Consider the following 14,270-nt stretch of genomic DNA (forward strand, 5'->3'; position numbering starts at 1 on the left):
TTCAGTAGCACTGTCTCATTTTAGTACAGGTTCTTAATATTGTCCTTAAGGCTTCACAGTGTAAAACACTACTGTTGAGGTAGCAAGAGAAGTTTAAGGGAGATACCTTACCCAGGAGATAAAACTAAGTGCTTAAAGGCAGCATGGTCAAGCATATTTTTTCTCATTGATTCTTTCCCTCACACCCAAAAAGATACAACAGCAGCCAAAATACATCCTACCCAAGTTGCCTGAGCATAAGGCAAAGCAACAGGGAGGACAATTTCACACAACCCACCTACAGGCACTTAGATTAACTGAAGCACCTTCACCTCCTTTACAATCAACATACAGACAAGCTCTGTGAAAGGCTAATTCAGATCAAATAATGCTAAGGCACTTGCCAGCATGGTTTGGATCAGGAATATCTCCCTGCCATCTCCACTGAAGAGAAAGGGACTGGTGGATTAGCCAGTTAAAATAAGATGCCTAAAGGTCAACAGTGAAAATACCATCCCAACTTCCAGATCAAACAAGCTCTGCTTAGTATGTGCTGTTTGTTAAGATGTGAAAAGCAGGCAGCTACATCATCCTTTTTAACCCTTCAATTACGTTAGGAAAAAAAAAAACAAGGGTGTTTTAAATCTGGAAACAGTCAACAGCTAGGACTGCTATTTTACTTCAGAAAAAAGCTACTAGTAACAACACCTAATGTGTTGGTTTATTAGTGAGCATGAGATAATCTAGCTTTTGAAAAGTTTAGTTCATGACAAAGGTTGAATTACCAGAATAATGCAGTGCACAGGGTGAAAATGAAGTATCATCAGATTGAACTTTTTCTCTGTGTTCTGCAAGACATTTTACGTTCAGCAGAGGTGCAAGAGCAACCTTTGCATGTCTTCTAAACACATAATAAGTTCAAACAATTCAAAAAGAGAGGCTGAGTTAAATATCTGTAAGTTTCTTCTCAATATTATAAACACATTAGAACCGTGAATCAGAAGCACTACTAAAGGCATCAACTTAATTTCATGTGTTTAGCTACAGCTTTAATTTTCATTATAAAGTTAACAGACTTGTGGTTAGGTCTTGTAAAAATTCTGACTGAAAAATTAGTTTTTAAAACATGAGACAGTTATGCACATTTATTGTAAAGGTTTTAATATATTACAAGTTTAAGCCACTATAATAAGCCATCAACACACTAAAATTTGTATCAAAAAGATACCCTTAGCCATTGCTATAAATATACCAGCAATTTTAATTAATTCACAACACCAAATTAATGACTTTGCTTTTCACAATAAGTAAAAATATACAGGAAAGATATCTCACAAGTTCACCTAAAATTGTGAGCAGCAAGCAGTAAAACTGGTCAACTATACTGTAAAAAAACTCTTTCATCAATATAAAGTGGTAATTACATATTTTTGCTTTTGTTAGAGAAATACTCAAGATTTTTTACCATTCAGACACAAGCACATAATATCACACATACAAGTTTTGCATATTCAGAAGACACAAAATACAAGTCTGTCACTGATCTCCATCTTCACAAAATAGAAAATCCACCTCTTTCAAGGACGCCAGGTGAATAATAAGGTCTAAGCACGAGAAGAAATGCAGGCACTTGCTCTTCAGCCCAAATTCAGGTACCTTCCAAACAGCATGAAACTAGTGATTTTTCATCCAGCTCTGTGAAAGGAGTATCCTACTGATGGGGTCAAACCCCACTACTTGTCTCGGTGGCCAAGGCTAGATTTCTCCTGCAGAACCAGGAGGAGAAGGAATTGTTGCCACCTCAGCAGCATGCAATCCCGGGAATACAAAGGGGATTCCCATTGTCATTGTCTTCATCTGCAGCTGATCATCACCAGCACTAGCAAGGCAGTAGCTTGCGCAGTTATCTCCACAGCGGGCAATGTCACAACCCGACCAACAGCACAAACTACTACCTCAGCCAGGGCCCTGGTGCTCCCGACCCCTTCTGAAGGGGGAAACAAGCAGGCAGACAACACGGCAGCGACAAATGAAATTAGAGGGAAAAACAGAAGAAAGATAAAAGGGCTCTGAGGTCTTTTGATGATCCTCGTCTCCTTTATCTGCTGCAGACATCAACCAGACTCCTCTCGCCTGACTGTGAAAAGCAAAGGGAAACCCCGCCCAGCTCCCTCCCCAGATTTGCCCTTTTCCTTGCATGACCTGAAACCGACGGGAAGAGCTTCATTTATCAGATACATTACAGACCCCAGCTGGTACAGTAAAGATCACGTTTAATTTCAAACAGCCACAGTTCCGCAAGCCTGTAACAGATGGGCCGGGGAGGGGGAGCAGAGAGGGAAGGAAGAAAGGCGAGGAGCCGGGGGAGGCAGAAGGGGGGAGAGAAACACAGCCGAAAGACAACCACCCCCCACCCCCGACCATCCAGCCGCCCTCCTCGCCCCCCCGCGGGAACGGCGGCGGCACGGGACCTGCCCGCCGCCCCTCCCGGCAGCGCGGCCGCCCGCCGGCCCCGGGCCGCCCGCCGAGGAACGGGGTGCGGGGCGGAGAGACGGCCGCCAGCCCGCCCTGACCTCCCGCCACCCCCGCCGGGCCGGCCCGCCCGCTCCCCGGAGAGGCGGCGATGGGCCGGGGCGCTCCGGACCCGGCCCCGCTCGCCCGGGGACGCGCCGTGTCGCCGGCCGGGGCGAAGGGACCGCGGAAGGACCCCCCGCCCCGGCCGCTCGAGCGAGGAGCCCCCGCCGCCTCCGCCGGCGGGAAGGAGGAAGCCGAGCCCTCTGGCGAGGGCGCCGGAGGGCCGGGGAGGGGAAAGCGCTCGCCTTGCCGAGGCCGCAGACAAAGGAGGCGCCGTGCGGGCGCCGCGGCTCCGTCCGCCCGCCCGTCCCTCGCCGCCGCCGCCCGTGTGTCCGGCTGAGCCATAGAGACCGCGCGGCGCGGGGGGAGCGCGGGGCGATCCGCGCCACGTGACCGGGCATGTCACTCACCCGGCCGCCGCCATCTTGCGGAGGGAGGGGGAGCGCTGCCCCCGCCGAGTGCCCAAGATGGCGCGGGCGACGCGGGGCCGCTCCTCACAGACGGGGGCGCTGCGCTCTTCCCGGGGCGCCGGGCACGGCTGGGCCGAGCAGGGCCGCACCTCCCGAGCCCGAAACGCCGCTCCCCAAAGGCCGCGGCCGGACCGGGCCCACGGAAGGCGCTGGCGGGGCGGGCGCGAGCCGCGGACTCGAGCGGGTACGGGAGCGGCGCGGCACCGGGCGGCGGGGCAGGAGAGCGGGGCTGCCACCACACGGACCCCTTTGGGCCGGGGATTTTTAACTCCTCAGCCCGAGAGGCACAGCGGGCACGGGCTCTCAGCCTGCTTACAGTACCTTCTTTGGCTCTGGACTTCTAATTTGGAAGCTCTTTTCTTTTTAAATGTAAACAGACTCCATAGCGATTACTCCACAGAAACTGACCTCAAAGAAACCCACTGTGAACCTCATTACAGATTCACGAAAATTATAAATACTAACGTTCTTACTTATCTGTCCTTCAACACCAACACATTTGTAAACAAATCTATTGAAAAAACAGCTACCAGCACACCAGAGGGATTAATTAGCTGTAAGAGTTACAAAAAAAATGAAATGTGTTACTGTGTATACAAAAACTGCATTAACATCAGCGGTGCAGAATATCGAAATAGGAATACGGACAATAGTCTTTAAGTTTCTAATGCAAAAATCTATCTACAACATAAGAAGGAAACGCAATGCCTTTTATGACAACTTGCAACAAATTTGCAGTTGAGAAAGCTGCACTGGAAAGAAGCCAAAACATTGCCACCTTAGAGACAAAGATAAAATACATTACAATTAGGTAGTTCCCTGTTTTTGAAATTGCTGTCTACATGAAGCATCAGGCACAATTAGATCACAGATCACTTGTTTAAAACGTATTTAAACCAGTGACATTCTGTTGGAGAAAACATGCTAAGAGATTGTGTATGATGAGGTGATCCTGAAGTTTGTGTGTTTTTGATAGCGTGGCATGTTAAAGGACATTCTACAGCTGAGAAAATGGAAGCACCCAGTAACTCATTCTGGTTCTGGAAGGGACTGTTCAATATTCTCCAGACTGCTTTCTCTCAATTCCCGATTCCCTCTGTAAATCCATATTTCTCACATGGACAGGGAGACTTGGTATTTTTTGAGGTCAGCTAAGGAGAGGCAAAGTATTACAAATACGGATGCACCAAGGAAATGTATGCTCCGTTCCTGCTCAGTTGTACACATAAAAAACTCAATTCTGAAAAAGAAACACAATTTAAAATTGGGACATTTAAGTGTTTATTAAAAAGAAAAAGCAGAAGCTAGATATTTTCATACTTTTTCCTATTAAATACTCAGATTTATTTTAGGTATATTACAAAATACATCAGCACTGGAAAAGATCCTCAAAACTTAAAATATTAAAGTTTTTATTTAATTCTGGGTTATTTTTTACCTTTTTTTTAATGTGCTCTCTTCTGTTCTAAGGCCACCTCAACTATAAAGTAAAGCAACTTGTACACAAGACTTTCAGTATTTCATATCTCAATGACTTATTTTCCTATATTAAGGTCTCTTTTATATTTGCTAATTAACAGACTGAAATTCATCTTAAAATCATGAGAATATTGAGATAGTTTCTTATACAAGGAATTAGCAATTTCTGTTTGAAGAAAATCAGCTCTTCTGGGTGACAGTAAAATGTAAATTAAAACCACATCATTTGGATAAATTATAAGAAGGGGAGATAACTGTAGAATACTCTTTCTATTTGGAGTTTGGTAAGTTAAATGATTGAAAGATTTGTCATTTATAATGTCTAAACAGAAATTGTTTTTAAAATTCTAATTTGGTGTCAGCACAAACTACTGGCAGATACTCAACACACATCACAGTTTATTATATGGCCAATCAGAAGACCTATACATCTTTTTTGACTTGCATTTATCTAAAAAGTGGAAGTCCAAGATGTATTACAGTAGATCCTGGAAAGCAATGAAAAATTACCTAAAAGGGAGCCACCCACCTTCTTGATTCATGCTGTAATGCAAAGCTCTGAAAGGTTTTGAGGATGGGAGCCCCAGTTACTTCCAGTAATTCAAGTTTTATTTACCAAGAGTTTAAATGTGCAGGGACTTTCAAAGAAGTAATGTTTACTGGCAAATATTTTATCATTTTCCTAAGAGATGACAAATTCAAGTGCCAAAAATAAGAATTCAGGCACCCAAGTGGAAGGTATCAGAAGTAACTAACACCTTGCTGACCTGAAACACTTGTGAAAAAAGCAGCAGTTAAATGTAATATATAAAACAATCAGAAAAATTATCTGATGAATGTACAAAAGCGTAGCAGTAATGGAAATGCTTGGTTCTGTTTACTGAGTTTATGAAGATAGTAACATCATGTACTTATCCAAATTGGCAAACCAATGGAAAACCAAGATGGATTGGTAGCAGGAAGAATTTAAGGCTCAAAAATAGCTCAGCTTTGTACAGTAACTGTAGATCTCTTAACTCTTCATGTAATTATTTAGACTAATGCCATGACTACAAGGAAGTCACAGCATGTTGTCCCTTGCAGACAGAGGTTACAACAGATAAATACTTGAATATTATCTCTACCCAGGGAAAAACAGGCAAGCCTTAGAGCAAGCCCTTACAAAGGATTTATAAAAACCCAAAAGACAAACAAACAAACAAACAAACAGAAACCACAAAGAAGATGCTCTTAGGGGAACTCAGAAAAACTGTAGCACCACAAACACACTGCAATAGCAAAGTCAACTGCTTCTACAGTGGCTCTCTCATCCTCTCCCTTTTGGGATGTCTAAAGTAAACTAAAAACCACCATGAACCACCAGATGCCTAAGCCTAATGCTCTGATAGCAAGAACTGTCACTTCCACATAGCAGCTGAGATGACCTTTAATGATGGAATGACTCTACTGCCAGGCCTGCCTATTCTGTCTTCCCTGACTGCAAGTGAAAGCCAGGCTATTTAATCTTGTGGTAGACCTCAAAATTTTAGCTACCTAAATCTCAGAAGAGAAATCTTTGTGCATCTCAAAGCACATGCTCCATACTGCCTCTTGTAAGTTTGATCACAGGAGGAATTATTTCTTTCAAAAGTGACTTCTATTCAATAATGACTTAAATAAAGAAGAAACTACATTTTAAGCCCGATTTTGCATCTGCATTCATCTCCTCTAAAAGATTATTATTATTTCATTGGCAATTATTTAAATACTTGTTTGCAATTAAATATAGTCCCACTAAGTCTGGTAACTTTTTAAAACTAGGGAATACATTTTACAAGATTATATTGTTTGCTAGATGCTAAATGGTTATGTTTTATTTGAAAACATCTGAGTACATTTTTTGATTATTTAACACTTCATTAGTTTGACAAGAGCTCTGTTTGGATTAAAAGTACAATAATGTGAAAAATGGCATTCAAAATAATTCTTAGATTGATCTCTTTTAAATGTATTGGATATATCCATGAAATACATTTTGGTAACAAAGAGTACATAACTGATTGTTTCAAGTTGCCACTGCCTTTAAGCTTTTAGAGAGAGCAGATTTTACCTTCACAGGTCTATCCTGTGTATGGAAGAGGAGAAAAAAAGGCAGAACTTTTTCAATTCCTAACCCATTTCTAAGTTTGACCTAGTTGTTTGAATTGAGTTGGTTAAAGTAATTTTTAAACTGCAAGAAAGAGCTACTACTATCAGACTGAAGTTTTACACTTCAAAAACTTGCTTCTCACTCTGTATAGAGGATGAGGCTCATACTACTCCATCAGTTCAGTGCATTCTCTTTGAGACTTTGACAACAAAACTGCTTAAAATTTTAAGCCAGTGTAGTGCATACAGCTGTAACAGACGCTAATAATTTTGTATTTTGAGAGAAAATGTTTAATTTGAATAACCCTGTTCTAAGATAAATGTTTATCTTTCCTCATTTGTTCTAGGGCAGTACTTTGTGTAGATTCTGAAGCTCATTTTAGTGGTAAGGTAGTACCATATACTGCTTGCCAAGCTCAGAGGCATGAACAGATGTTCAGTAAGTAGATCTGCAAGTAAAAGTCGTGATCTACTCCAGAAACTAGTTCTTTGCACATGTACATCCCAGCAGCACTGTGCACTTACTATTCCTGTCCCCTTCCATGTTTTCTCATGGCAGAGGTTGATCAAAACCAGTCTGCTGTCTGTGCTCTCTCTGAATTGGTGGCAATCCAGTTTTGGCTGCCATTTTTCTATGGAGTCTCTCAGCCCCACCCCTCATGACCAGGCATTGGTATGTGATGTGACAGGGGACATATGAAATGTGAGTCTTCTGGCAAGGAAGCCAGAAGCATAAGCAATTCCTTGGCAACTTTAATTGTTCTAAGTAAGAAATAGTTAACATTAAAAACATCAGACCGAATGATAGCAAGCATTACATCTCCCACCACCACAGCCTCATGAACTTCTGCAGTCTTGAAGCAGCTTCAGCTTCAGAGATACCACTGGAGATTTGTGTCAAAGTCTAAGGCAGATATTTTGTGCAGAGAGAGCAGCAGAAATGACCCCAATTTGAAGATTAGGGTCTCCAGTAACAAAACTGTGAAGATACCAGATACCTGACTTCCAAGGGCTTTCCTTTCTTATTTAATTATTGGCAATCTCTTCTGAAAACAAAACAGACCAAGGGGCCAATGCCTTTGAGTATGTTTCAACATCACAGTATTTTTGATTGAAGAAAAATATGGAAACTGTACTTAACTCATTCTTTCCATAAGGAATACATTTTATGTGAAATATATATACACTGGTGATAAATGAGATTACTTATGAATTAAGTTCTTAAGGCAGGCATCTAGATCACCAGTGGAAATAAATGTGTTAACATGGAGAAAGAAAAGCTTACCAAAGTGATTATAAAAATAAGCTTATCTGAGAGTTCCTCTAAACATAGATAATAAATTCAAGCAATGAATAGTTTCATCTCTTGCTAGTGAAATCTATAGTTAGCACAGTAAACAAACAGGTAAATTTTATCCTTTTTATCAGCTGTTTCATAATCAAGACATAAATTCTTAAATTAGGAGCTTAGAAAAAGAAGGATCAGTTTTTAGCATGTTACTCTGATAGGACACAAGGACATCACAAAGATGATCTTAAAAATGCTGAAGTAACTCAGATTAGTTCTTTAAATTCCAGGAAGAAATTCTTCAGGCTCAGTCAATTTGACAACATGTAACCATTTCCTCTCCTGTTTCCCTTTTTCTAAGCAAGCTTCTTCAATCTTTGTCACCCACATCATTTACACAAGCAATAGACTGGCAGTAGATTTCTGATGTTTTTCATTAGCCATCACCATAACAAAACAAAAAATTCAACACACAAATTGCAGTTCGGAACCAAAGACCATCACCTGTGTCAACAGTCATACTCTTTTAGTAGTCAGCACTTTGGTTAGTACAAATCTTTTACTATTTATGCATTTATTCTCTGTTAGCTGACAGGTATATCTACTTTCATTCCTATCTGTTAACACTTATCTTTGGTGGTATCTGACTGCCTATCTTTCATAGGCCTCCCCTCACTGTTTGAAGTTGACGAAATTCCTTGTTTAATTGAGCTGGTCTCATTACAGCTTGTCTGGCACACACTTTCAGTCATGACCTTTACATCTCCAAGAAACTGTCTTATCTCCTCAGTTCCTCTCTTACTTCAGAGTTGTCTCCTGTGAGATCTTACGTAGCAATTTTGTGTGGTCTGTCTTCTTCAAGTCCAGTCATTATTCTTTTGAAGTTCTCCCTCTCCCCTAAGAATTGTGAATATTTAATTTCACTTTCTTTCTTACACAAGTTGTCTTAAACCACCCATCCAATACTTTACTCGCTGCTTCTGTGGTCATTCTTGATTCCAGCAATTGGTTCTTAGTGGATATAATGTCTGTCCTAAATTAGACAGCAGTCATATACTTTGAGTAAGACATAAATCTGAACAGTACAGCTCAGCTATGAGCTCTCAAGAGCATCTACTCTCCAAATGAAATCTGTGCTCTACACTGACAATTATTTTTATTGGACTTGTACTACTTGCCTTGATATACAAAATGTTGTCTATACAAAGAGTCTCTGCCTCCAAAAGTTACAACTGAAGCACACATAGAAAGCACTGTCAGAAGGAAGGGGTGAAAATCCTGTGAGAAAAGAAGCTTTTCTTGGGGAATAAAAATATCATATCAATATTTTGCTGATGGTTAAATGGTTTTCATCTACAGATATAGACAATGTCTGTGCACTGTTTTGGATTCCAATTCAAACAAAACCTACACACTAGAGCTGCCTTATTTGCAACTTTCTGACACCCCCCACTCTAAGCTGTTTTACTGGGCCTGTAGCAGTAGCAGAGTCAGAATGTGCTCTGCTCACAAGGCAGCTGTGCACAGCAATTTCTCTCTCTTGTATAGAGCCTCACCTTATTCAGGAGGACTGAAGCTGAAGGTTGCCTACCCATACAGAAAATGAGTAGCTAGCTGAAAATGTGAGGTGAGCAACTAGTGAAGAGACACAGAGCTGAGCTCTACAGAAACCAATGAGTAGAAAATGTGCTTTCCTCCTCCCTCCCCCCAAGAACTGTCATATCTTGAGCTTCTAAATGAGTTTCTGTAAAATACACTGATGGCTAGTACTTGTGTTTGCCATTGTGAGGAAAAGAAAGGCATTAACTTCACTAAAAGTACCTTGCCTGGAGAGCTCAAGGCCAGCTATGGGAAGATTTGCTCTTTGGCAAGAAACAACAACTCAACCTGGGTAAAAAAAGAATGCCATCTACAGAGTACAATGATAAACTACTCAAATTTCACACACATACTCTTATTTACTCTTGTAAATAACTAACAGTGACCATGTGTTTCACGTGGTTTAATGTCCAGTAACATTCTACAGTTCATCAAATAAAGCAGGTGGAGAAGCAGGCTTATGTACGAGGGAACAAAACAGATGTCCAGTTAGATAACCATCTCTGATGACAAGTAAATAGCTAGTGTAGGTTACTTCTGGGAATAAGACTTTCTATAAGAACTTCCCAGCTTGAGACATCTGTTCTTTCTTCATAAGCAGTTACTATGCAATCTTAAATCCTCATGTACATTAAGGCAATGGTCATAGCACTGAGACGTACAAGTTTTCCCAAATAATCCAAAGTCTTGATATGAACATGCTAATAAACTACTAATTTTCTCTTTGGATTCCCATCTGCGTCTTTTTTGAAGTTGTGAACAAAAAGGAAAAGGGTGAAGATTGGTTAGATTTAATAAGCAATTAATGCTTATCTTCTAACTTCCAACTGACACATTTCTATACAGTCAGCTGCACCACTTCTCCAGCTGACTTCAGTGACACACTGCAGACCCCATCCTGAAAATGTCCACAGGTTTTAATTTTCATGACTAAGCAACCCTGCAGACTTGAAATTAACTTGGATATGAGTCTGCTCAACAGGTAATGTTAAATTAATTCAGTTTCTTCTGGAACAAGATTTATCTTTCTAGAATAGGAACATGTAAAAATGTGAAACTTAAGTATTCAAAAATGCTGCTTGCCTCAATGGAGCCTTAAGAATGCTTAGCAAAAAGTACAAATAGGAAAAAGAAATTGATATTTCAAGTTGGAAGAAATATTTGAGTGTTGGACAAGAAGGCACATTAAAGGGAATAATTCTTGCTCACAGACAAAATTAGTCAATGAAAACATTTCCTAAGCTAAGTAGCTTTTAGTTTTCAAACTATTTATACAAAATACAGAAAAAGCAGTTTTAATACAGTCAACCTCAGATTGCATGACCAAAACATGCTTCAAATAGCACAGGTATTATTCATTTTGTAATTAAGAGGAAAGGATGGTAAATTAACTCATTGGTAGTTTATTTCAAAACCTTTTGAAGATTAATATTCATAGGTGTAAAGTAGTCTAAGCTCTAGAGTCAAGAAAGACTCATGCATCCCTTTTTGAATTACAGACAAAGATGAAGATTTGCCTTAACGGACAAACGCATCAATATTATCACTGAAAAATCCATTGAAAACTAATTAGAAACAAATTCACTCATAGCTTGGACCCTACACCTATATTCTAAACCAAAATATTCTCTTCTTTCCTGTCTACAGTTTATTTCTTTAATGACCTCGACTTAGCTTCCTCTAATTAGGAGAGCAGTTGTCAGGTTTTCACTTTCATTGTATGGATGATGTTGTTGCTTGTATGTAAGATCCGGTTCTGCGGTATACTGGAACTGCTCCTCCAGAGAAAGTATTTTGACATAAATTCTATTAACAAGAAACATTTGTTTCTTTAATGTAAACTGTATTCTCTTAAAACTATTCAGGTTTGACAATTAAGTCCCATACAACTTTGGTCACAGAAATGTGCAAGGTCTTGAATCCTCTTTAATATTTATTGTACTTTGAAACAGAAAGCTTTTAAAAAGGACCAAGGGAGACTTGTGGGAGCGAGCTGTCTAAAGAACTGCCTGGAGAACATTATTCAGGCAGGGTAACCCTGACCAGTTCATCACACCTACAGCTTGAAGCTTCTACATCTTTTGCACCTATTCACATGTACCAATCAGTGTTCCTTTAGTGAGGAAAGTGCAAACCGAACAGATGTAATACCATTTCTTATGCATGATAATATTTTAATATCTACAAAACACTTGAAACAAAACCCTAAACATAAGCTCTGAAATCCATAGAAAGGCACCTGTCTTTGTTTTTTTTTTTTTTTACATTTGGCCTTTGTGCTTTCACGTCACAGATTAAAAATGTGAATACAGGTGAAACATTATTGAAATCAAAATCCATTAAATATGAGTTTAAATGCTAGATCCCAAACTTTAAAAACAATGCTATTAAAAGTGGTTTGCTTCAATTGTGTATAATGTTAAAGTGAAACAAATTCACATTACTTAATGACAATTTTTACTGCATTTCTAACTGAGTAACTATCTTCAGAAATACACTTCCCGTGGTTTTTATCAGACAGTTTATAATTAAAAGATTAGAACAATTGGGTTGAAAAGACATTACAAAACAAAACACTTTAAATTATTGAACCAAATATTACAGCCAAGTATTTTAGATATCTGAACTTGCCTTTCCTGGGTCATGATTCAAAAACTGAGATACTTGCCAAGAAGGTGAAAAAAGGCTAACAACCCTCAAATACGTTTGTTTTCTTTTTAAAGCAAGGCTGCAACTGCAAAAATTGATAGAGTTAAGTAGAACAAACATCTTGAAACAAATTTATTATGAAGTGAGGTATGGTAGTGTTGAAGTGCTACAGTGGATTTCTGCATATTCAAACTTATTTCAGGTCAACTACTCTGAAGTTTGAGATCAACAGACTGTGACCGCCTGCTTCAATCTTTTGTTATATGACCCTTTGCAGATGTCCAATGGCCACAAAGAAGATACATTCAATTAAGCAAAAACTAACATGATCAGATATGAATGAGCATATCTGGCAATTTAGAAGGCAAACTGTAAGTAAAAATGCAAGCATACAACTTATTCATAATAAATACATTTTCAAGCATTTGACATTATCAATATTTTTAAAAGAATTTAAATAATAAATGCAACTATTTTATACATAACTGTACCATTTATTATACACACAAGTATATCAGTTCCCTTTGTTTACAAAGGCTGGTTACAGATATATGGAATGTTACAGTACCATCTTGCATAAAATTTTAGTACAATTCGTACTTCAAAAAAGGGTGCAAAACACCAGCCTAATAAATCTGACTGAATTGAAATATTTTTAATTACATCATTAACACATACACAACAAGCTGTACATAAGCCCACTTTTCAATCACCACTTCAAGATACTGTAGCAAGTACATTAGATTATAAATGATTCCAACTAGTCAGTTAAATTTATTAAAGGTTTGCACTGCTACTCACTCTGGAACCTTTGAGATAAAGCCTGTATTCACGACTTACTGAGCTCTTGTTAGTACAGTTAAGAGGCAGTCAGCACTGGTTGCCAAAGTACTAGTCACAAGAGATTTCCTCAGAGAAACTTCACCCAGGAGCAAACATTTTTGGATATTCCCTTCAAGAATAAAAAAAGTTTTTATGGGGTCAAGACTCTCCATTCTGTACCTTGGCTGCTGGTGGATGCATGAAGTCCTTAAAGGGAACCAGTGCTTCCTTCAAAGCAGAGCACACTTCTGAGGATGAGCAGGTGATACATTCTACTAAAGTTGGGTACAAGGCAATAACTTGTGCCCATGTGCTAGAATCAACTGCAGGGGAGAAAAGAACACACTGAATCACTTACCATTGTCCAAATACTGACTGTAGATTTTTTCCAATACCTCTAACTAAAGGCAGATTCACAGCGTGCCTAAACACAGGTACTTAGTGCTATGCAGACACTATGGCATCCATGCTGGGCACTCAGATATGGGGCCAGGACTTCTGCCGGAGAACCATTTGTTTTTTCAGCTGCAGACGGAGGCCACATGGGATAATATCTCTGGAGTAGGGCTACATACCTGTTTTTCTACATGTGAATCATTCCCTGTGTCTTTGGGATGAAGAACTGACAAATTTAAGATAATGCTTCTATTCAATCTGTAATACACATGTGCTTTCTGCCTGCTTTTCTCAGCTATTGACAGAAAATTGAACTGGATGCACATTTCACTTTTGGAAGATTGTCAGCAATGAAACTTTCTATTGATTTCAGATCACTTCAGATTACAAGAGCTACAGAAAGCAAAGGTAGAAACACTGGACAAAGATCCACGGTAAAGTTTTGTTAGTCCAACAAGTAAAATTAAACATTGTAGCATGATTCTTATTATAATGTCACTTCCTTGCTTATTTCTGTTTTAGCTCTGCTTTCAAAAGAGAACAAACCCCTGGCTTCAGACAACATTAATAATTATCTTAAATAAATAAAATTATTAAAATGTAAGAGAAGTGGGAGTGAAATGATTCTGTAATTTGTCCAGTAAGTGACACTGGAAAGTGTGTGGGAGGTTTGGCAGGTCTTGCTGCATATGGACCGGAGGAAGTATGTCTCTCATTGCAGAGAGAGAGATGTGGGGAACAGTCCATGGCTTCTCTACCTCTCTAAGAGGAAGACCCACCAAAGCAGCACTTCAGTTAACGTCAGGGTTAGCCAAAAGGCTTTATGCATCCTGGCATAGTTCTGCCTGCACACTTTTGCCATGAACCTTAGAAACCACATCATCATA

The 14,270-nt window shown here is 39.7% G+C and overlaps 1 protein-coding gene across 10 annotated transcripts in view; it reads right to left on the reverse strand.

Annotated features, from left to right (window-relative positions):
- Window positions 1–14,270, reverse strand: part of MON2 (MON2 regulator of endosome-to-Golgi trafficking) — a 119,329-nt gene that overhangs the window by 41,488 nt on the left and 63,571 nt on the right. For 7 of the 10 annotated variants that reach the window (XM_086884576.1, XM_086884586.1, XM_086884583.1 and 4 more), the window contains one exon: window positions 13,168–13,310. In XM_086884576.1, the coding sequence (XP_086740702.1) occupies window positions 13,168–13,310 (143 nt within the window). Of the gene's footprint in view, window positions 1–11,669; window positions 13,311–14,270 lie in introns of those variants that run through there. The other 3 variants (XM_086884581.1, XM_086884579.1, XM_086884585.1) reach the window with 1 other exon arrangement.

This window comes from Cyanistes caeruleus, chromosome 4, assembly GCF_971803275.1.
Source record: "Cyanistes caeruleus chromosome 4, bCyaCae1.hap1.1, whole genome shotgun sequence".
Taxonomy (NCBI): domain Eukaryota; kingdom Metazoa; phylum Chordata; class Aves; order Passeriformes; family Paridae; genus Cyanistes; species Cyanistes caeruleus.